We start from the raw sequence: 23,988 nt of genomic DNA, 5'->3' as shown, positions 1-23,988 counted from the left end.
GGCATCAGGTGCATGGTGGGGAGTAGGTGTGTCGGGCCTGCGGCCACGTTGCACCAGCATGGAAGGGGGTGGGGTTTGGGAGGTGCAGTCCTCAGCCCCTCCTCGCTGTCGCCCTGCCTGCATCGCATTTTCTGACGATAAGATTTATGTAAGGATACAGGAGGGAAAATCCAACAAAAACCCAGATTCATCTGCCCATTCAGAAAGTGGTTTGGGGGTTGAGTTAGGATACGTGGGGTAGGAGTGGGCAATAGCATGTGATGGAGCAGGGCAGGTAGAAAGGAAAGGGGTGTGTCAAGTCCTTTGAACCTGTGCATTAGCAAATCACGCTTTTACATCATTGCGTGTTCCGAGATGGCTGCTGCGGGGTCACCAGTGCTATGACATTCACATTATAATGAGCCACGAAGCAGGCTCCACTCACAAAGTTGGCTGTAGCCAGTTCTGTCCAGTTCTATCAGGGACCCTAAAGAGACAGCTCAGTAGATTTTTTTTTTTAGCAAAGGCAAGCCTTATGGAATAGCATGTTACTATGCAACAGGCAGGAAAATGACTATTATGGGATGTAAGCATGTTGGGCAGCTGGGGGAATCTCACTGCTAAGCAGGGAGAGGAAGGAGTCTTCATTATCCACGGTTTCAATGCTAGAATAAGAGAGAGGAACAGAGAGCCCCCCAAAATGCGAGACTGGTTTCATTTCTTTGGAAGTCCTGGGAAGCACACGTCCACAGCAGGGGAATTAGAGAAAGATGCCAGGGGTGTTTATTTTCCACCACACCCCAGGCCAGCCTTGTGGAAAGGGTGAAAGATTTCCAAACAGCTACAGCAGAGCCGCTGTTTTGAAATGGCTGGTGGCGAAAGCTCCTTTCTGACTGCACTCAGTGCCGGGGGCACAAGGCCCAGGGAGCCTTCCAGGAGCTGCCACGTGTCACCAGTAGGGGGCTGCAGTGGGCTGCGCACGGCCAAGGCTCCCTCGGGGACTTGTGTGCCAGGAGACCTTTCTTCTGGGAAGAATGGCAGGTGGCAGTCCCAGGCAGCCTTTGCCCTTCCTTCCTTTATTCATTTATTAAACAAGTCTTTTTTTTTTTTTTTAAGGTTTATTTATTTATTTGACAGGCAGAGTGACAAAGAGGAGAGGCAAAGAGAGAGATCTTCTGTCCACAGGTTCACTCCCAAATTGGCCACAACAGCCAGGGCTGGGTCAAGCCAAAGCCAGGAGCCAGGAGCTTTATCCAGGTCTCCCAAGTGGGTAGCAGAGGTCCAAGAACTTGGGTCATCTTCCACTGCCTTCTTGGGCACATTAGTGGGAGCTGGATTGAAAGCAGAGCAACTAGGACTTGAACTTGTGCTCCACTACGGGATGCTGGCATTGCAGGCAGTGGCTTAACCCACTACGCCTCAACACCGGCTCCTGTTGAACAAGTCTTTATGGAGGGCTGATGATGTCTCAGATCCTCTCTCTTTTTTAAAAGATTTATTTATTTATTTGAAAGAGTTCCACAGAGAGAGAAGGAGAGGCAGAGAGAGAGAGAGAGGTCTTCCATCCACTGGTTCACTCCCCAATGGGCTGCAATGGTCAGAGCTGCACTGATCCAAAGCCAGAAGCCAGGAGCTTCTTTAGGGTCTCCCACGGGGGTGCAGGGGCCCAAGGACTTGGGCCATCTTCTGCTGCTTTCCCAGGCCATAGCAGAGAACTGAATCAGAAGTGGAGCAGCTGGGACTTGACCCGGCGCCCACATGAGCACAGGCAGTGGCTTAACCCTCTACGCCACAGTGTGGGCCCCTCATATCCTCTCTTTTAGACACTGGGAATACAGCAGTGAGCTAAACAGACAAAAGCTGCCACACTCGGGGGCTTCCATTCTGCTGGGGGGGTCTGGAGGGGTTTGGGCTCTGCTGGAAGGAAACTGGGGCGTCTTTTCTATGCAGATGTGTGCCAGGCTGGCTGACCCTCCTGCCTCACCTGGCTCCCAGGTGCAGATCAACATTTCTAAGAACTGTTTCCCCCTTCTTATTGGCCCCGATTTTCACGGTGTAATTTGAAAAATAGACAGGAGTAGGCTAGGGGGTCAGGGAGAGGAGGGCTTGCCGTTGGGTGGTTTTAGGAGCGGCCCTTGGGGAAGGTGACACGGAGTTAAAGACCACTATGACTGTGAGGAATGGGCTGTGTCACATGAAAGCCCAGCACACCCCAGAACCTCAGGGCATTGTTGCATCCACTCGGCAGCTAAAATAGAGTATTACAAAAACCAGTGACAGTCACACATGAATTTTATTGAAAACAAGAGGCAAGGTAATTGATCCGGTCCTGCCACTGATCGGGACCAACACTCCTGACCAGCGTGTGGCCCCCAACAGTGGGTTACATAGCTTTTTATGGTATTCTGTCCACTAGGGCTCACAATTTCAAACCGGACCGCTGGTACGCAGTGAACAATAAAAGGAAAACCAGAATGTGGCTGTAAGATAAGAGTTCACAGTAACAAACCCATAACAGATCCAAGATATGGTTGTAGGGTAACAGTGAAGGACACATTTCGGTCAGCCTGGTTCCTGGGAAGTTTCACAAGATACACCCTTGGCCGTTAGCAGGCAAAGCGAATATGTGCAGAAGCAGAGGTCTGCAATTAGCTTTTAGCCACAATCACTCCATTTAGATTCTGACTCTACAGCGTGACGTGGGAAAGGGGGCAGGGCTTTGGCCTCTGGAGGGGCTTTGGTTTCCACTGGGGTTGGGTTGCAAAACACAGCTGTGGCACGCTTTGAGAAGGCAAGAGAGGGAGAGGCAGGGGCGCGGGGCACCAATGTCTTCCACTCGCTGTCTCTACCTCTGCTAATTCCGTGTGTGCACAGATAGAACATGAGCCAGGTGGGGCTCTGGGCGAGACTGCAGGTGCCCTCGACGATGCCGCAAGTGGGTAAAGGGCCAGGGGCAGAGGGTGGGAAACTCCTCCGGCACAGGGCAGTCCTGCGCGCCGGCACTCTCGTTTTTCAGACTTTGCTCACTTTTGTGTCGCCCTTATGCCTGTGGGACTGGAAGCATTTCCTTGGTAAGCGTGTTTATGAAGAGTGTTCTTTTTCCTTGGCAAGGCCTCCTGCTCACTAGCCTGATGACTGGAGCCCGGAAAAGCCTTTCCGGCTTTCCTGCAATTCATTGCAGCCTTTGAAATACGAGGTTTGATCTTTTCTTATCTAAAAAAGTCACAGAACGTTCCATGGTCTCACTCCCCCTGCTTGTCAAGGTTTTGGCCACTTAAGGTCAACTGTGGTCCGGAAATGCTAAATGGAAGGTTCTAGAAATAAGCAGTTCACAAGTTTTCCAGCTGTACGCTATTCTTGTGATGAAATCTTATGCCCGGGCTGGAATCAGCTCTAAGTCCAGCATATCCACATTGTATACGCTCCCCACACCTCAGTCACGGTTTCTCAGGGCTTGCGTTCAAGTGACTCATTTTACTTAATAATTGCCCCACAGGGCATGCGTAACGAGGATGGTAACTCGGATATGCTGAAGAGAAGCTGTAGCGCCTCCTTCAGGTGAAAACGTGAGCATGCTTGACCGAATCAGGAAGGAGGTAGGGTATGCTGAGGTCGCTGAGACCCGCCTCTGAGTCGTGAAGAGGGACAGAGAATTCCCTGCTGTTTTTGCTGCAGCACCTCAACCTGCAAAACGCACTGCCACTGGGTGAAAAGTGCCCAAGGTGGAAGAGGCATAAAATCGTAGGGCTTGGTACTGCTTGTGCTTTGGAGCATTCGTGGGGTATCCCCTAGAATAAGGGGGTGCTGCTTTACCACTGCCCCGCCAGGAGCACTGTGTGTTAGTGTGTTGCTGACATACTCATGCCTGCCTGATACAGGAAGGAACTTTTATCCCCTGAAAAACCTAACCCTTTGAAAAAAAAAAAAGGTGTATTTGAAAGTCAGAGTTACAGAGAGCCAGAGGCCGAGAGAGAGGTCTTCCATCCGTTCTCTCCCCAGATGGCTCCGAAGCCAGAAGCCAGGAGCTTCTTCTGGGTCTCCCACGTGGGTGCAGGGGCCCAAGGACTTGGGCCATCTTCTACTGCTTTCCCAGGCCATAGCAGAGAGCTGGATCGGAAGTGGAGCAGCCGGGACTGGAACCGGCACCCACAGGGGATGCTGGCACTGCACATGGTGGATTTACCTGCTATACCACAGTGCTGGCCCCAAAAAATCCAACTTCATTATACTGCCCATTGTTTGTCTTTGTTTTAAAAACTTTCAAGTTGTAAGTTATAGTTGTATGTATTTTTGGAGTACAAAGTGATATTGTGACTCATATAATGTACAGAATTTAAGTAAAGCTAATTGACATATATGTCACTTCAAATAATTATTTTCTGTGCTTAGAACTTTTTTTTTTTTTTTAATTTTTGACAGGCAGAGTGGACAGTGAGAGAGACAGAGAGAAAGTTCTTCCTTTGCCGTTGGTTCACCCTCCAATGGCCGCCGCGGCCAGCGCACCGTGCTGATCCGATGGCAGGAGCCAGGAGCCAGGTGCTTTTCCTGGTCTCCCATGGGGTGCAGGGCCCAAGCACCTGGGCCATCCTCCACTGCACTCCCGGGCCACAGCAGAGGGCTGGCGTGGAAGAGGGGCAACCGGGACAGAATCCGGCGCCCCGACCGGGACTAGAACCCGGTGTGCCGGCGCCGCTAGGCGGAGGATTAGCCTAGTGTGCCGCGGCGCCGGCCTGTGCTTAGAACTTTTGAAATTTACTCTAAACAACTTCAGAATAGACAATATATTATTATTTTTTAAAAAATATTTATTTATTTATTTATTTATTGGAAAGCCAGAGTTACACAGAGAGAGAAAGAGAGGCAGAGAGAGAGAGAGAGAGAGAGAGGTCTTCCATCCGCTGGTTCACTCCCCAGTTGGCGGCCACGGCCAGAGCTGTACCAATCTGAAGCCAGGAGCCAGGAGCCAGGAGCTTCTTCTGGGTCTCCCACGCGGGTGCAGGGGCCCAAGGACTTGGGCCATCTTCTACTGCTTTCCCAGGCCATAGCAGAGAGCTGGATCAGAAGTGGAGCAGCCAGGTCTCGAACCGGTGCCCGCACTGCGGTGGCTTTACCCACCATGCCATAGCACGAGCCCCTATTATTTCTTTATACTACTATAATCTCCACATTGTTTGGTAGATCTCAAAAGAAAATAAAAACCCTTATTCCTCTTATCTCATTGAGACTTCATAGTCTTTTTTTAGGATTTATTTATTTTATTCATTTGAAAAGCAGAGTGACAAAGGGAGAAAGAGAGAGAGAGAGATCTTGCAGCCGCTGGTTCACTCCGCAGTGCCTGCAACAGCCAAGGGCGTACCTGGCTGGAGCTGGGAGCCAGGAGTCTCAGTCTAGGTCTTTCACATGGGCGGCAGGGGCCCGAGTGCTGGAGCCAGCACTTGCTGCCTCCCAGGGTGTGCACCAGCAGGATGCTGGAATCGGAAATGGAGCCGGCACTCTAAAACGGGATGTGAGAGTCTCAGCCTACACAGCAGGTGCTGTGCCAAATGCCCACCTTGCATTGATGGCTTTTTAACAGCTGTTTTTCTTACCTACAGAAACCTGTTTTTCCTTCTGCGAAGGACGCCTTTGGCCCATGAGCAAGCTGGGGAGGTCCCTGAGTGAGTCGCAGGTGCAAGCCCGGGAAGCAGAAGAGGATGACATGACAGAAGGCGATTTAGGGTATGGCCTCGGTAGAAGACCTGGTGGCATTTATGAGGTGGCAGGTCCACGGTTATTCGCGTCCAGAAAAAGATCCAACGAAAAGAACTCTAGCCCTCCCCCGAGAAAGGGGGAAGAGCGATGGGGAGCCGTTTTTCACTTTCCCCAGCGAAAGAGCTTGTCTGATACCTTCCCGCCCGGGCCCGGACGCCCCAGCTGCAGACGGCGGAGCAGCACTGGTGAGAGCGCTGGCTCCCCTCCTCCATCCCCTGGGAACGCTGTCCTTGCTGTAACCCTTCCCGCACCTGAAAATAGGGTAGCCCCAGCGGGCTGTAGAAATCTGTGTTCCATACCTCGCGGGAGTGGCGGTGGTACAAAGGTGGTTGATGATTATCGTACCCAAGTATTGTACAAATCGTGAAGTGCAGTGGTGACCTTGCGTCTGTGATGAATGTCAGTAGCCGTGCCCTGCTTTGCTTTGTTCTATACTGTTGATTTCTTATTTTCTTATATTTTTTCTCCTTATTCAGCACAGACCCAGGTTCTGGAAATAATCGTAAAAGTAGGCAGAGGCCCTAATGCTGTGGATTTTACATTCTCTCTCTCTCTCTCTTTCTCTCTCTTTACAAAGCAACAAGTCTATTATCTTACAGTTCTATAGGGCAACAGTGCAAAAGGAGTTTCCAATAGGCTAATCCTCCGCCTTGCGGCGCCGGCACACCGGGTTCTAGTCCCGGTCGGGGCGCCGGATTCTGTCCCAGTTGCCCCTCTTCCAGGCCAGCTCTCTGCTGTGGCCAGGGAGTGCAGTGGAGGATGGCCCAAGTGCTTGGGCCCTGCACCTGCAAGGGAGACCAGGAGAAGCACCTGGCTCCTGCCATCGGATCAGCGCGGTGTGCCGGCCACAGCGCGCCAGCCACGGCGGCCATTGGAGGGTGAACCAACGGCAAAGGAAGACCTTTCTCTCTGTCTCTCTCTCTCACTGTCCACTCTGCCTGTCAAAACAAACAAACAAACAAACAAACAAAAAAAAACCCAGAAGTTTCACTGGACTAAAATCCAGGAGTGAGCAGGGCCATATCCCTCCCGGAGGCCCACAGGGGGAATCCTGTCCCTGGCTCTTTCCAGCTCCCAGAGGCTGCCTGCATTCCTTGGCTCCCAGCCCCCTTCTCCCATCTTCCAAGCCATCCTGGTGCTCTGGCCCTGCTCCCTTCTCTCTGTGCCATGGGTGGGGGCTCCTCTGGGAACATCAGACCCATCTGGATAATCCTCGCTAGCTTCCTGTCTGAAAGTGCTCAACTTGGTCACGTCTGCAGAGTCCCCTTTGCCATCCATGTATTCTGGGGAGGCGGATGTGGGTGTCTTCAAGGTCATTATTCTGCCTTCCACAAGGATTAATAGAACAGACCCTGTCATTGCCAATCCAGTGTCACCTCTCTCCCTCTTTGGGACCGTAGGGTCATCATGGTAGAAACATGATTTAGGTTTTACCTTGGATACTGTCATATTGATGTTTGAAGTTTACAATAGCAAAGAAAAATTGTTCTAAGACATGTTTAACGTCCCTCAAAATGTCCTTCCAGTGGGGGCAGGGGTTTGGCAAGGCAGTGGGACACCGCTTGGGATGTGGTGTTTGATGTCTGGGTTTGAGTCCCTGCTCTGCTTCAGATGCAGGGAGCAGGTGATGGCTCGAGTACTTAGTCCCTGCCAGCTACATGAGAGACCCAGACTGAGTTCCAGCTCCTGGCTTTGGCCAGGCCGAGTCCTGGCTGTTGTAAGCATTTGGGGAGTGAACCAGAGGATGGATAATCTGTGTGTCTGTGCCTTTCAGATAAAATGAAAATAAATAAGTGATTTTAAATTAAAAATTATTTATTATTATTATTAAGACTTATTTATTTGAAAGGCAGAGTTACAGAGAGAGAGAGAGAGAAACAGAGAGAGGTCTTTAATCTGCTGGTTCACTCTCTAGATGACCACAATGGCGGGGGCTGAGCCAGGCCAAAGCCAGGAGCCAGGAGCCTCATCCGGGTCTCCTACATGGGTGCAGGGGCCCAAACACTTGGGTCATCTTCCACTGCTTTTCTGAGGCATGAGCAGAGAGCTGAATGGGAAGTAGAACAGCTATGACACAACCAGCATTGAAGGTGGTAGCTTGACCTGTTACAGCACAACACCAGCCCCTAAATAATCTTTTTAAATGCTCTTCTTACTTACACTCTTGCCTGTAACTGATCGCCTTCATTTTTTTAAAAACTGCCAGTGAGGTGGGAATGAAGATGAAGCTCTTAGGAAGCTCAGTTCTGTTTCTCAGTTGATTCTTTTTTTTTTTTTTCCAAAGATTTATTGGAAAGTCAGAGTTACACAGAGAGAAGGAGAGGCAGGGAGAGGTCTTCCATTTGTTGGTTCATGCCCTAGATGGTCCCAATGGTCAGAACTGTGCCAATCCGAAGCCAGGAACCAGGAGTTTCTTCTGGGTCTCCCACATGGGTGCAGGGACCCAAGGACTTGGGCCATCTTCTATTGCTTTCCCAGGCCATAGCAGAGAGCTGGTTTGGAAGTGGAGCAGCCGGGACTCGAACTGGCGCCCATATGGGATGCTGGCACGGCAGGCAGTGGCTTTGCCTGCTATACTACAGCGCCGACCCGTCTCAGTTGATTCTTAAAGGAGAGAATTATTGAAGTTATAGGAGTTATTCTCTTTGGAGGGAAATGGAATTCACGTGTTTTTCTTAGGTATTTCTATTACTATATTGATTAAGCTTAAGCCAAACACCAAAATCTACTTATTTCACTCACGAACATTCATAATTTTCTAAGTTGTGTATGAGTGTGGCAGTTAGTCAATTCATTAACATCAGTTTTACTTTAGAGTCTTTTGTCAAGACTTTTTATTCAAAAATATGTGTCTTATTTGTGAAATGTTTTAAGGTACATATTTTTAATTATTATTTAGCACAATTTTTAAAAAATATTTATTTAAAAGGCAGAGTTACAGAATTGGAGAGACAGAGACAGAGATCTTCCACCAGCTGGCTCAATCTCCAAATGGCTGAAACAGCCAAACCTGGGCCAGGCTCCAGCCAGGAGCCAGGAACTCCGTCTGGGTCTCCCACATGAGTGCAGGGGCCCAAGCCCTTGAGCCGTTTCCCATTGTCTTACCAGGTACATTAGCAGGAAGCAGAACGGCTGGGACTTGAACCTGCACTTCCACGTGGGCTGCCGGTGTCCCAGGTAGTGGCTCAATCCACTGCACCACAGTTTCCACTCCCTCCCTCCTTTTTCAACTTTGAGAGTCAGAGATGGAGAGACACAATTCCTGGCTGTTTGTTCTCTCCCCACATACTCGCAACGGCTGGGGCTGAGTCTGGCAGAAGCTGGGAGATAGGAACTCAATCCAGGTCTCCCACATGGGTGGCAGTGACCCAACCCCTTGACCCATCGCCTGCTGTCTCTCAGGGTCTGCGCTAACATGAATGGAATCAACCTTGGCACTCCCCAGATATGGGATTCAGGTGTCCCCACTGTTGATTTTACCACTGTGCCAAACGCCCACCCCTACAATTATTTTCTTTTTTGCAATGTAAGGGAAAGGTATGTTTGATATTTTGTAAATATGTGTCCTATACTTAACTAAAGAAACTATTCAAGGTGCTTTCTTTTTAGATACTAATTCAGAGTGGTCGAACCAAGAGTTAAGGCAGCGTCTTCTTGAAACTTTAGAGGTAAGTGCTCTGGCTACTATAAAAACTCGTATGTAATAAAATGTGCTGTTTAAATAATAAAATCGTACAGAAGGCAAATACTGGCTTTCTATATGTTACTGGGGAAGCACAGTCATGGTTTTTAATTGGCCACTTCTGCTTCTTATTGTCTTCATTTGATTGAGTTATAAGGCAGAATTACACTGATAAGGAGAGACAGAGATCTTCCATCTGCTGGTTCACTCCCCAAATGGCTGCAACCGCCAACACTCGGCCAGGCCAAAGCCAGGAGCCTCACCCAGGGCTCCCGTGTGGGTGCAGGGACCCAAGCACTTGGGCCGTCTTCCTCTGCTTTCCCGGGCGCATCAGCAAGGAGCTGGATGGGAAGTAGCCAGGACTGCGCGCCTGTACGGGATGCAGGCATCGCAGGCAATGGCATGACCCACTAGGCCTGTGTGGCCCCTTCATTTCTTTAGAAGGCTACTTATGTCGCTCACTGGGTCTCCTGCCCCTAGGCCTGTAATCTGCCGTCCCTAGCTTTGAAGTCACCTGCCTCCGGCAGCCTCCTTGAGGTCAGCAGACTGGGCGGCTCTCAGATGGTTTGTGGAATGAGGGGAGCAGGAGTTCCGGTGAGGGGTGACAGGAAGCCCATGTCCGAGTTTTAGGACTTTTGGTGTGAAAGTTGTGTCAGCCTTTCTGGGGGCAGCCTCTTCTCAAAATCCACGGGTCAGCGAGCGGCCGTGCTCCCCTGACGGCGGAGGGGGACAGACTCCTCCTGTGCCTCTCTGGCACTTGCTGTGGGACTTGGCATTCCCAGGTTGGGGGCTGCAAGTCCAGCTCTGCCTCTGTGGCCAGCACATGGCCTTCTCCCCTGAGTGTCTGTGTCCCCGTTTCCCTTCCTTTATAGGAACATGAGTCATTGGAGGGGCGCCCACCCGAAACCAGGGTGACCTCAGCTGAACTTGGTGACACCTGTTAAGTTCAACTAAATTTGACCCAAGGCAGCCTCCGTCCCGGAGCCCCTATAGAAGAAGCTACAAACTAAGTACCTAAACAAACTGAAGATCTCATTGAGTCTGGTTTGGGCAACAATAGCTGAGCCTCAGCCAGTCATAGCAAGAGAATTTGAACCAATCCCGGGCTGCCCAAGTCAGGCTAGGCCCCAGTGAGACAAACACTGAGCTGACACCTGGCTTCTGATCCCCGACTACGTGCTGCCTGCGGGTGCAGAGCTCCTGGACGCTTGCGGTTCTGCGGGCTTGTGGATTGTTCTTGGCTCCGTTTAACTCTGTTCAGTTTCATTTGTAGTTGTTTGTTTTTAAACACACACATCTGCAAAGGTCATATTCATAGTATTAGGGGTTAGGGCTTGAACATCTCTTTTGGGGGCGCCGTCATTCAACACACACAATAGCTAATGTAGTTGCATAGGTGGCCATGTGTTTATTTTATGTGGCCTAAGGTTTTTCTCCATATTAGTAGCTAACTGGCCTAGGCTAAAAGCAAAAGGTTTGGGCTTGGGGGCCAGGGCATGGCGCGGTGGGGGTTAAGTCATCACCTGCAGTGCTGGCATCCCATATCAGTGCTGGTTCAAGTCCCAGCTGCTCCACTTCTGATCCTGCTTCCTGCTAATGTGCCTGGGAAAGCAGTGGAAATGGCCCAGGTCCTTGGGCCCCTGCACCTACGTGGAGATCTGGAAGCTCCTGGTTCCTGGCTTAAGCCAGGCCCAGCCCCAGTCATTGTGATCATTTGGGGAGTGGACCAATGGATGGAAGACTTCTCTCTCTGCCTCTGCCTCTCTCTCTCCTGTAACTCTGCCTTTCAAATAAATAAATAAATAAATAAATATTAAAAAAAAAGATTTATTTATTTGAGAGGCAGAGTTACAGAGAGAGAGAGAGGGAGAGACAGAGGGGAAAAGGTCTTCCATCCACAGTTCACTCCCCAAATGAGCGCAACACTTGGAGCTGGACTGATCTGAAGCCAGGAGCTTCTTCCCGGTCTCCCACATGGGTGCAGGGGCCCAAGGACTTCGGCCATAGTCCACTGCTTTCTCAGGCCATAGCAGAGAGCTGGATTGGAAGTGGAGCAGCTGAACCTTGAACCAGTGTCCATATTGGCATTTTGGTACTGCAGGTGGTGGCTTTACCCACCAGGCCACCGCACCAGCCCCTCAAAGAGTATATCCTTTTTTAAAAAAAGGTTTGGGCTTTTAGTTATAATTGGCACCTGGTGGTGAGGCTCTGTGTTATAGCCTGCCTGCTTCACTTACCAATTGTAAAGGAATTCCCAGCTGCACTTAATAGTAAATGTAGACCAGCTGGAGCAATCATTATGGGGTTGCCTGTCTCACTGAAAGAAGACTAATTTTATTTCTGTCCTTAGGAGGTAGAAATTTTAAAAACTGAACTTGAGGCATCCCAAAGACAACTTGAAGGTAAAGAGGAAGCATTGAAAATTCTTCAAAGCATGGTAAGAAGTTATGTTTCATTATGTACACGTTCCAGTAATAAGTGGTGTGGTTTTAGCTTTTTAGGTTTTTTTTATTCCTACAGGAGGAGTAGGGGGCTGGCTTTGCGACACAGCGTGTCACACCTCTGCTTGCAAAGCCCAAAGCCAGCATCCCATATCGGAGCACTGGTTTAGGTCCCCACCACTCCACTTCCGACCCAGCTCCCTGCTAATGAGCCTGAAAAGCAGTGGAAGATGACCCAAGTGCTTGGACACCTGCACCCGTGTGGATGGGTTCCAGGCTCCAGGCTTCAACCTAGCTGAGCTCTGGATGTTGGGACCATTTGGGGAGTGAACCAACAAGAAAGATCTCTTTCTCAAAAAAATCCAACCAACCAAACTAAACAAAACAAGCAAATAGGAGCAGCAGTGCTTAATATAGTTACAGGGTGGGTTTTTTTTTTTTTTTTTTTTTGGTATATGTATTTTTGAAGGTAAATAAGAAATGTGAACTTTGCTGTGCACTAGACATTTAATTTGTAACTGATATTAATTTTTATTTTCTTTAGGCAATACTTGACAAAGCCACAAGTCACACCCAGACAGTGCTTCAAAAAACTATGGAACAAAAGCGATCCTTAGAGAAGGTATTTGTCAGTTTTAAAGTGGACTCTTGTTCAGTGCAATAAGCTTTAAACAGAATTTCCTTAACCCCCCCGTAGGGATGGACACGAGTTGTGTGCACACCACGTGCTGCCCGTGCCTGTCTCATGCTCTTCTCTTTGGGAGCTACAATGGATTCTCACCCAGGCAGAGTGAAACCCGGGTTTCTTTAATTTCCTCATTTCTTGGTAGCAGGAGCCCCTGCAGTGGTCACTCTCACTTTTTCCTGTTTGTTCTTCTGCCTGCCCGACCCTCTTGTCCGCACTATGAAGCCAGTTATGCACCGTTCTAGACGGTCACTTGGCTGTGCCTGCGGTGCCTCCCTGGGTGGGGCACGGACTCCCGGGACTGAACTCCCTTGGCAATGTCTGCATGGCACAGGGGTGGCACTGAAGCATCTACATCCAGTCCAGCGAGTTTTGAAGCTAAACAATTGGAAATTTTTCCATATTTAGTGAGAGTGGGCAAAGTTTGAGTGCCAAAGAGATATGTTTTTATCTGTTTATAAATGTCATATTCTTTTTGAAAGTAATTTTTCTTTTTAAGCTATTTCTGTGAAATCTCAGATGATTGATGGATCTCAACATTCACCATGTCCTGCGATGGTATTTTTGTAAAGCTTTTCCATGAAAGTACTGTTTTCTTTCTATAGGAAATAAATGCCTTGCGGTGGGAAATAGAATTTGATCAGAATAGATTTAAAAATATAGAGGAGTCTTGGACCCAAAAATATGACAGGTTTGTATATTTTTCTTCCATAACTTTTTTTGGAAAAATCTTTAAATGTGTGTAATTTAAAGTTAGCTTAAGCTTCTTCTTTGAGCCAACTGTACATGTTATAAAACTCCTTATTTCTTACCCTTTTGCCAGATCCATCGTTTTCTGTTAGTGTTGATTTTCTTCCTTCCTTCCTCTTTTTCCCTGTTCCTCCCCCCCCTCCTGCCCTTCCCTCCCTCCCTCCTCCCCTTCCCCTCCCTTCCCTCCCCTCCCCTCCCTTCCCCTTCCCTTCTCTTCCCTTCCCTTCCTCTCCCTCCCCTCCCCTTCCCTTCTCTTCCCTTCCCTTCCCTTCCCTTCCCTCCCCTCCCCTCCCTTCCCCTCCCCTCCCCTCCCCTTCTCTTCCCTTCCCTTCCCTTCCTCTCCCTCCCCTCCCCTTCCCTTCTCTTCCCTTCCCTTCCCTTCCCTTCCCTCCCCTTCCCTTCCCTTCCCTTCCCTTCCCCTCCCTCCCCTCCCCTCCCCTTCCCTTCTCTTCCCTTCCCTTCCCCTCCCTCCCCTCCCCTCCCCTCCCCTTCCCTTCTCTTCTCTTCCTTCTGGGACTGCGTTTGGCACAGCAGTCAAGGTGCCACTTAGGGCACCTGGAGGCCTGGGTTCAAGTCCCAGCCCTGCTTCCATTGCCAGCTTCCCACTACATTTGTATGCTGGCAGTGTTACCACTGACTCGAACCCCAGGAACTGGTTCTATGGATGACAAGAAATGTGGCTGATGAACGAGCAGCCCTGATTTCAGCCTGAAGAGTCAGGAATCGCTACCCCTGATAACCGGGCGAGCGTCTCAGTGCAGGACTGACAGCCAGGTCTGCAGTCGGACTGGGGTTTTTATGGACAGGAGTGTAGGTCGCCGTTTCTTCTCCTCTCCTCCCTGTTCTGGGAAAGTCAGGGTGGGGAATTTTGGGATGTAGAGTTCCCTAAACAAACCCCTCTGGATAATACGGGCCATGGAGAACCAAAGACTCCTGCAGTCCAGCAGGGCCAGCTGTGCTGGTCCCTCAATTCAGTGAATTCCTTTTGATGCAGGGCAGGCCGGGACACCGTGGGCTGAGGGGGGCAGACAAGGGGCTGGGGCCCAGCTTCCAGGACTGGTTCCTCATTTCATTGCACATGAAGTTAGTTTCTTTAAAACTTCTCATTTTCTTCAGCTGTTCCTACACACACAGGCTGATTCTACCTGCCTTAACAGAAGGCAGTGGGTAATGGCTCAAGTGCTCGAGTCCCTGCCACCCCCATGGGAGACACAGACCGGTTCCTGGCTCCTGGCTTTGACCTAGAGCAACTACAGTTATTGCTGGTATTTGAGGATTGAACCAGTGAAGGGAAGATTCTCTGTCTCTCTCCCTCTGTCCCCCTCTCTTTCTTTTTTCTCTGCCTTTCAAATAAATAACAATTTTTAAAAATGTATGTAAATTGTATTTTTAAGTACAGTATAAAGAGCCATGTTTTCCAAATTATTGTAGCATTGGAATTGCTAGGTTTTTCAAACAAAACCTTTTGAGCATTTACTTTATTAGTGTGAGCTTATTTAATAACTTTAAATTATGTACTTACTATAAAATCATTTAGAAATTGATTTCTTTTCTGGAGTTATAAATACTTTTTTACCTAATTTCAAATTTATTTTTCTTAACTTTTCATGTTAAAGTAATTGAAGGCTTTCAGAAGTTACAAGAACAATGCAAAGAATTTCTATTTTTCACTGAGATTCCCTAAATTTTAATTCTTTATCACATTTTGTTTTATCATTATTTTCCTTTTTTCTTTCTTTTAGATAAGTAGATATAGATATATGTAATTTTCAGACATATGTAGAACCATTTTAAAATAAGTTTCATATGTGATGCCCCTTACTCTAAATACTATTTGTATTTTTTAAAAGGATATGTCTTTCATACATAGTGTAATTATAAAGACCAAGGTTTACATTAATACTGTGGCTGGATTTATGTAGAGAGACAAGATGCCAAGGCCTTTTAACAGGAAGTAGTCTTTTTTTTTTTTTAATTTATGCCAGCATAAGGCCCTAGGGGAAGTTCTTATCCAAAATCCTGAGTCCCTAACCAAGAAAGGTTTTCCTACATGTATACATTTGATTGGATATCCTAATGTTACTTGACAGCCACAGGAATTGATACAATTCTGCATGTGCGCGTTGGTAGTTGCTGCTGATGGTTTTTTCCACCCACACACTGAGCCATACTGTCAGGCAAGGGTTAACATCATCGCTCTGTACTAACAAGCAGAACCTGAAGTGGTTACATAGAAGCAGGTAGGGGCTACAGTGGGAGCATTCATAGGCAGGCAGATAACAGCTGCATTTCATTCCCAGGACAGGGGCTTCCCTTTGTCCTCTTCTGACCTTGGGAAGGCCTCCACCACAACTTTAATCATGTCTGTTAGAAACAGATCTAATTAAAGGACAAAGGCCTCTACCACAATGCAGTACTATTATTTAATCTGTATACTATTATTTAACCCACATACCATATGTGTATTTTATACATTGTCCTAATAGCATATAAATTTGCCTTTATAGCACAAGAGGAAAAAAAAATTCCTAGTTCCAGGATGCAATCCAGAATCGCAGATTCCACTTGGTTGTCATGCCTGCATTTCATTCTCCTGTAATCCGAAGTCCTTCCTGACAATGACATTGTTGAGGAATGCAGGCTAGTTATGTTGAAGGTCTGATACCCCACAACCCGACAAAGGCTGTGTTCGGTGTCTCTTGATTAAATCCAAGTCCTGCATTTCTGCACATGTGCATCCTAGCGGGAAGCAAGAGATGCTAATTTGTCCCCTGCCTGGGATGTGAATCTTGATCACTTTTTGTTTTAAAGATTTATTTATTTATTTGAAAGTCAGAGTTACACAGAGAGGAGAGGTGCAGAGAGAGAGGTCTTCCATCCACTGGTTCACTCCCCAGATGGCCGCAACGGCTGGAGCTGGGCCGATCTGAAGCCAGGAGCCAGGAGCTTCTTCCGGGTCTCCCACATGGGTGCAGGGGCCCAAGGACTTGGGTCATCTTCTACTGCTTTCCCAGGCCACAGCAGAGAGCTGGATTGGAAGAGAAGCAGCCGGGACTAGAACCAGCACCCATATGGGATGCCGGCACTTCAGGCCAGGGTGTTAACCACTGCGCCACAGTGCCAGCCCCTCTTGATCACTTTTTTTGAGCAGGCATCTTCACTGTAAAGTCACCATTTCCCCCTTTGGATCTCGGGATAGCTACTTAGAGATTGTGTCAGTACACCATGAAAACCTACTTCTACCTCTGATTACTCAACCTGAAACAAGCAGTACTAGCTGGGTTTCCAAATGGTGACTCTCTGTTCCCTCTGCACGCATTCTGACATTCTATCCTCAGAAAGAACTTCTACCTCTCCCCTGTTGGCATGTTTATACCGATATGGATCAGTGATTCTCAGTTTATTCAGTGGGTGAAAAGCTATGGATATCATTGTCTCTTTGCTGCCCAAGATTTCCCCTTTGTGGTCAGTGGGCACCCTCTCAGGCTGACTCTTACGGAATTTTAATGCCTATTATTCTTTGAGCACTTTTTTTTAAAGATTTGTTTATTTGAAAGGCAGAGTTACAGAGAGAAAGAGAGAGAGCGATAGAGACAGGTCTTCAATCCACTGGTTCACTCCCCAGATGGCTGCAACGGTCAGGGCTGGGCCAGGCTGAAGGCAGGAACCAGGAGCTTCATCCAGGTCTCCCACGTGGACACAGAGGCCCAAGCACTTGGACTGTCCTCTGCTGCTTTCCCAGATGCATTAGCAGAGAGCTGGGTCAGAAGTGGAGCAGCCCATATTCCAACCAGCGCCTGTATGGGATGCCGGCACCGCAGACAGCGGCGTAACCTTCTATGCCACAGCACTGGCCCCTCTTGGAACGCTTTTCTTGCTTTCTGATACAAGAAGGGATTCTCGACCAGTCTCTACAATACCAGGCATTTCTTCGAGGAGTCCTGCTTCCTTGAAGTGGAGAATGGTTTTCAGAAACCAAGATCTGAGGGCTGAGATGTCTTCTCAGAGAACAGAGCTGGAAAACACACACACACACACACACACAGAAAACACCCACTGACACACATGGGACAAACCCACCTCTCTCTCCACCCCCATCTTCCATCTACCTACACACCTTCTGTCAGAGGCTGGTGTCTGGATTCATGCCTCCAATTCCAGGCCACCGCCCGGGGTTCACTGTAGCTGTACTCTGTTTCATGTTTGCAATTCCAACACATTTGTAATGGGAAATCTGACTCTGATTACCTAATGTTTCCTTATTTGTTTCATAGCAGAATATGCAGAAGGTGTATACATTGTGGCGTAGCAGGTGAAGGTGCTGCCAGGGATACTGGCATCCCATGTGAGTGCCAGTTTGGTTTGAGTCTCGGCTGCTCCACTTCCCATCCAGCTCCCTGCTAATGGCCTGGGAAAGCAGTGGAGGATGGTGCAAATGCTGGGCCCTGCACTCGCATGGGGCTGGCTCAGCTCTGGCTGTTGCAACCATCTGGGAAGTGAACCAGTGGATGGAAGACCTCTCTCTATCTTTCACACACACACACTCTCTCTCTCTGTCTCTCTCTCTCTAACTCTGCCTTTATGTATGTAAATAAATCTTAAAAAGAATTGCCAATATATTCCACTGTAAAATCAAACCAAATCAGCAGTGTCCAATATTTGTTTACAGTTTTGTCTTTAGCATGACGGTATAGAGTCAAAATGCTGTCAAAAGGTAGTTGGTTAATTTCTTCATTTTCCTTTCCAGTGTGGTTCTCTATGTATTTGTTAGGTTCACTTGTTTGTGTTCTATTTTAGGTTGTTTTCCTCTTCCTTATGTAATTGTGTATTTATTTATGACATGGTAACATGCTTCCAAAAGTCAGAGCTGTTCTGAAAGCTGCACTTAGAGGGGGGTCGTTCTCCCCCTCCCCCTTCACCTCCTCCCAACCTCTTTCCCCTCTTGTCTTCCCCACAGTCACTGTTAGGAACCAGTCTCATTTTTGATTTAGCCCTCTTGTGTTTCTATTTGCATAAATGGGTGTGTGTGTGTGTATATATATATATATGCTCTTATTTACCCTTCTTTCTTACACAAAAACCTATTATAAATACTTTACTTGTTTATTTTCATTTTATTTGAAAAGCAGGGAAAGACAGAGGGACAAAGAGAGATCTTCCATCCAATAATTCGCTCTACAAATCCCTGCAGCAGTCAGGGCTGGGCCAGGCTGAAGCCAGGGTCTCCCTGGTGAGTGGCAGGCACCCACGCACTGGGGCCGTCACTGCTGCTTCCCAGGATTGGCGTTATCAGGAGGCTGGAGGGACAATGGAGTGGCCAGACTTGAATCATGCACGCTGATACGGGTTCCAGGTGTCTCAAGTGGCAGCTTCAATGCTGTATAAAACACCCAACCCAGTAGAGACGCCTGCATTTTTTTCCACTTTACAGTGTTTTCTGGAAATTACTCTATGGATAGATGTGCCACAGTTTATTCTACCACTGTCCTATATATAGTTTCCAGTGTTTTGCAGTGATAAACAGTGCTGGAATAAATAACCTTGACATATACGTTTTTATACTGTTATTAGAGATGTATTTTCGGGAAAAATTCTTGCAAGTGGGATTGCCGGGTCAAAGGGCACACACACATAAGTAGATTTATTAGATGCTGCCAAACTCCTCTCTGTAAGTCTTAAGCCAATTTTTGATTTATCTTAATTATTTGAAAGGCAGAGGGACAGAGAGAGAAAGAGATCTTCTACTTGCTGGTTCACTCCCCAAATGGCCACAACAGCTGGGTCTGGGCCCAGCTGAAGCCAGGACCAGGGACCCATCTGGCTCCTATATGGGTGGCAGAGACCCGAGATCTGCTGCTGCTTTTCCAGGCTCATTAGCAGGAAGCTGGATCGGAAGCAGAGCAGCCAAGACAGGAACCAGCGCTCTGATACAGGATGTCAGCATGGCCAGCAGTGGCTTAACCTGCTGTACCACAACACCAGCCCCTGCATTTGTCCTTGTCCATTGGCTTAACTCACTTCATGTCTTCAGAGTGCATCCGTGTCGTGGCATTTTTCAGACCTCTCTGCCTTCTTAGACTACCTTCTGTCGTGTGGGTGTACTGGATTTGGTTTATCCGTTCATCACTTGGAGGACCCTTGGGTTAGTTCTACCCCTGGGCTATTTGAACAGTGTTGCTAGGAGCATGGCTGTACACTGTGTGTGTCTCCTTTCTCCTATTGAAGATCTTAACTATTTTTTTAGAGTCATTATACACTCACAGTGAAAGGTACAGAGATCGCCCCTGTCACCCCTCCCTCCACACCACACAGTCTGTCACACTGTCGGCATCTCCCTCCAGGGGAGCCCACTTGTTACAATCCACGAACCTGCACTGATCCACCCTGTTAACCAAAGTCCAGCATTGACATTCTGTGCAAGGGAAGGTGGCCTAAGCCCGTGGTTAGTGTTCATGTGGTTATTAAGTTGAACCAGAACTTCAGGAAAGAGAAAGAGTGTGAAGAATGGATGCCTTAGAAATATTTCTGGTTCTGATGATAACTAAGTAACCAAAAGGGTTAAGAGTACATTTAAATTTGGTGTTTTTTTCTGTGTGTGTGTGTGTGTGTGTGTGTGTGGTACATATAAATCTAGAGTATTTTGAAGTGGGGAGGACCTATATTGTGGTGTAGCAGGTTAAGCCACTGCTTGTGACACCGGCATCCCATATCCAAGCGCCAGTTCAAACCCTACTCCACTTTTGATCCAGCTCCCTGCTAATGCAACTGAGAAGGCAGCAGAAGGTACCCAAGTGCTGGGGCTCCTGCCACCAAGGTGGGAAACATGGATGGAGTCCCAGGCTCCTGGCTGCAGCCTGGCTCAGACCTGGCTGGTGCAGCCATCTGGGGAGTAAACCAGTGGGTGAAGGATCTCTCTCTTTCCCTCTCTTTGTTGCTCTGTCTTTCAAATAAATAAATCTTTAAAAAGAAATAGGTGAAGTTACATTTACATGTTCAGTTTATGAAATAAAAATATTACTCAACGAAGAAGCATTAATGTTTTGATTACTTGAAGGTACTTTTTTTTCAGACTAAATTGTGAAAATGCAGTCCTTAAGGAAAATTTGAAGCTGAAAACAGAAGAAATTAAAATGCTAAAGTCTGAAAATGCAGGTAAGTAAAAAGTGGTATTTTTATGATTCTTTAAAGGTATTTTAAAAGATCGGTTTTATACAGAGCAGCCTGTATTTGGAACACACATACATATTGGTGCAAGGATTGTGGCACAGTAGTTAAGATGCCTGCTTGGGTCACTGGCATCCCGTATTGGAGGACTAGGTTTGAGTCCCAGCTGTTCCACTTCTGAGCCAGCTTTCTGCTTCTGTGCACCCTGGGTGGCAGCAGTGATAGCTCAGGTACTTGGGTCCCTGCTACCCACATGGGAGACCTGGATGGAGTCCAAACTTCTGGCTTCGGCCTGGCCCAATTCTGACTGTTGCAGGCATTTGGGGAGTAAACCACTAGATAGCATATTTCTCTCTCCTTCACTCATTCTGTCTCTCTCTCTCTCCTTTTAAAATAAGTAAATAAATAAATAAATAAATAAAACGAGGTCAGTGCCATGGCTCACTTGGTTAATCCTCCACCTGCGGCGCCAGCGTCCCATATGGATGCCAGGTTCTAGTCCCAGTTGCTCCTCTTCCAGTCCAGCTCTCTGCTGTGGCCTGGGAAGGCAGTGGAGGATGGCCCAAGTGTTTATGCCCTTGCACCCCATGGGAGACCAGGAGGAAGCAAGTGGCTCCTGGCTTTAGATCAGTGCGGTGCCAGCCGTAGTGGCCATTTGGGGGTGAACCGACGGAAGGAAGACCTTTCTCTCTGTCTGTCTCTCTCTCACTGTCTAACTCTGTCAAATAAAAATAAATAAATAAATAAATAAAACATTAAAAAGGACAGATATTTTGACAGAGATTAAGTGCTAGTATTTTAAAATAATATTTTAAAGAATAATTTAAGGAAGAAATTCATCCTTCAAGTTTTTTAAATTAAGGGCCTGCTGCTGTGGCATAGTAGGTTAAGTTTCCACCTGCAGTGCCGGCATCCCATATGGGCACTGGTTAAAGTCCCGGCTGCTCCACTTCCCATCCAGCTCTCTGCTGTGGCCTGAGAAAGCAGCAGAAGCTGGCCCAAGTGCCTGGGCCCCTGCACCCACATGGAGACCCGGAAGAAGCTCCAGGCTTTGGCCTGGCCCAGCCCTGACTAATGCAGCCATTTGAGGGGTGAGCCTACAGATGGAAGATCTCTCTCTCTAACTCTGCCTTTTGAACAAATGAATAAATAAATCTTTTTTTAAAAGATTTTTTAGTTAAAAATTAATCACAGTGAAATTCACACAACATGAAATTAAGCATTTAAAAGTGAACAACTCAGTAGCATTCACAAAGTTATACAAGCACCACTTCTGTTTCCAGTGCCCCAAAATCAAACATGATACCCATTAAGCCATTTCTTTCCTTTCTCTCTTTTTCATTTAGTTTCAGTGGAAAGCAAAATGGCACAGCATCTGATGTTTGAGAAACTAAGTCAACAGTACATCTCTCTCTTTTTTTTTTTTTAATTTACATGACAGATAGAGTTAGGCAGTGAGAGAGAGAGAGAGAGACAGAGAGAAAGGTCACTCCCCAAATGGCCGCTATGGCTGGAGCTGCACTGATCCGAAGCCAGGAGCCAGGTGCTTCCTCCTGGTCTCCAATGTGAGTGCAGGGGTCCAAGCACTTGGGCCATCCTCCACTGCCTTCCCAGGCCACAGCAGAGAGCTGGACTGGAAGAGGAGCAGCTGGGACTAGAACCGGCACCCATATGGGATGCCAGTGCTTCAGACCAGGGCTTTAACCTGCTGTGGCCACAGCGCCAGCCCCCAGTTTACCATTTCACATCTCATTCTGTGCCAGGTACCTATAATCCCTAATACAGAGTTGGTATCTTCTCATGTTATAGTTGGGTACTGAGTCTGAGAGAGACTAATTGACTTGCCCAAGTTTTCACAGCTGCTAAGTCAAACAACTAGGATTGAAACTTAGGTCAGTTGTGTCCACAACTCTCAAGTGCTTTTTTTTTTTAAATTTTATTTATTTTACAGATAGAGTTAGACAGTGAGAGAGAGACAGACAGAGAGAAAGGTCTTCCTTCCTTTGGTTCACCCTCAAATGGCCGCTACAGCCAGAACTACGCCGATCCGAAGCCAGGAGCCAGGTGCTTCTCCTGGTCTCCCATGCAGACACAGGGGCCCAAGCACTTGGGCCATCCTCCACTGCACTCCCGGGCCACAGCAGAGAGCTGGACTGGAAGAGGAGCAACCGGGACTAGAACCCCGTGCCCATAAGGGATGCTGGTGCTACAGGCGGAGGATTAACCTGGTGCGCCACCGCGCCGGCCCCAACAGTACATCTCTTATACATGGCCCTTCAAAAAGTTCATGGAAATGCACATTAAGAAAAAAATTGTATAAATTTTTTAAAATCTAGGGTTTTATTTATGTATTCAAAAGAGAAAAGGAGAGACAGGCAGAGAGAAAGATCTTCCATCTGCTGTTTGACTCCCTAGACACAAAAAAGCCAAAAGCCAAAGCCAGGATCAATTTGAGCCTCCCACGTGGATGACATGGACCCCATCACCTGCTGCTTCTCGGGGTTTGCCGTAGCAGGAAGCTGGAATTAGCAGCAGAGCTGGGACTTGAATCCAGGCACTTGAACCTGACATGCAATGTAGGCGTCCCAAATGGCGTCCTAACTGCTGTGCTAACCACCCACAAAAGTTTTTGCACCAAAATCAACTTATCTGTTCCTTCCATCTTTCCAGGCATTCTCCTTGTACCCTTGTAGAATGAATCACCTTAACTGAAAGTCAGTGGAAGGACCTGAAGGTGTTGGGCACTAATGTTTTAAAACAAGTTTAGGCCGGCGCCGCGGCTCACTAGGCTAATCCCCCGCCTTGCGGCGCCAGCACACCGGGTTCTATCCCGGTCGGGGCGCCAGATTCTGTCCCGGTTACCCCTCTTCCAGGCCAGCTCTCTGCTGTGGCCAGGGAGTGCAGTGGAGGATGGCCCAGGTGCTTGGGCCCTGCACCCCATGGGAGACCAGGAGAAGCACCTGGCTCCTGCCATCGGATCAGCGCGGTGCGCCGGCCGCAGCGCACCAGCCGCGGCGGCCATTGAAGGGTGAAGCAATGGCAAAGGAAGACCTTTCTCTCTGTCTCTCTCTCTCACTGTCCACTCTGCCTGTAAAAAAAAAAAAAAAAAAAAAAAAAACAAACAAACAAACAAAACAAACAAAAAAAACAAGTTTAGGAGGTGATGCTAATTCTCCCTGCTCCTCTTAGTGGAAGCTGAGTGGTAACTGGAAGGAGTCAGAGCGAATCGTGGCGCGGTTGAGCGCCGGCACTTTGTGTCCGTGTGTCTGGGCCGCACGCAGGAGAGCTGCGGGCGCGGATGGCGGCCCCAGCACCGGGCCTGGAGCCCGGGGAGCTGTCTGCGGTACTAGATTAGATCGAGGTGGAAACTGCTCAGAACCAGAGCCCTTCCCACCCTCGCTGCCACTCTTCCCTCAGCGAGGGAAGGTGCTGTTTCCTGCTCCCCAGGGGACAGCAGGTCCCCTCGTGCTCTCTCGGCTTCAGAGCCTCCAGCAGAAGCTCCCAAAGGATAGAAGAGTCCGATAGGGTTTGGGTGG

General features: G+C 48.2%; 1 protein-coding gene across 32 annotated transcripts in view; it reads left to right on the top strand.

Moving 5' to 3' along the window:
* CCDC125 (coiled-coil domain containing 125) overlaps window positions 1–23,988 on the top strand; it is a 48,141-nt gene that overhangs the window by 6,538 nt on the left and 17,615 nt on the right. For 19 of the 32 annotated variants that reach the window (XR_016220840.1, XR_016220839.1, XR_016220842.1 and 16 more), the window contains 6 exons: window positions 5,574–5,915; window positions 9,340–9,398; window positions 11,763–11,849; window positions 12,398–12,475; window positions 13,144–13,229; window positions 20,358–20,440. Coding sequence is in view for 23 of the 32 variants with exons in the window: in XM_089313255.1 (XP_089169381.1) it covers window positions 5,574–5,915; window positions 9,340–9,398; window positions 11,763–11,849; window positions 12,398–12,475; window positions 13,144–13,229; window positions 20,358–20,440 (735 nt within the window). In the remaining 9 variants the exon portion in view is untranslated. Of the gene's footprint in view, window positions 1–3,475; window positions 3,576–5,573; window positions 5,916–8,766; window positions 8,908–9,339; window positions 9,399–11,762; window positions 11,850–12,164; window positions 12,278–12,397; window positions 12,476–13,143; window positions 13,230–20,357; window positions 20,441–23,988 lie in introns of those variants that run through there. The other 13 variants (XR_016220841.1, XM_070056826.2, XM_089313246.1 and 10 more) reach the window with 9 other exon arrangements.

This window comes from Oryctolagus cuniculus, chromosome 14, assembly GCF_051225735.1.
Source record: "Oryctolagus cuniculus isolate XC-2025 breed Fujian yellow rabbit chromosome 14, ASM5122573v1, whole genome shotgun sequence".
In the NCBI taxonomy this organism is placed as follows: Eukaryota; Metazoa; Chordata; class Mammalia; order Lagomorpha; family Leporidae; genus Oryctolagus; species Oryctolagus cuniculus.
The sequence above is the reverse complement of the archived record's forward strand: the minus strand, read 5'-3'. Positions and strand labels throughout refer to the sequence as shown.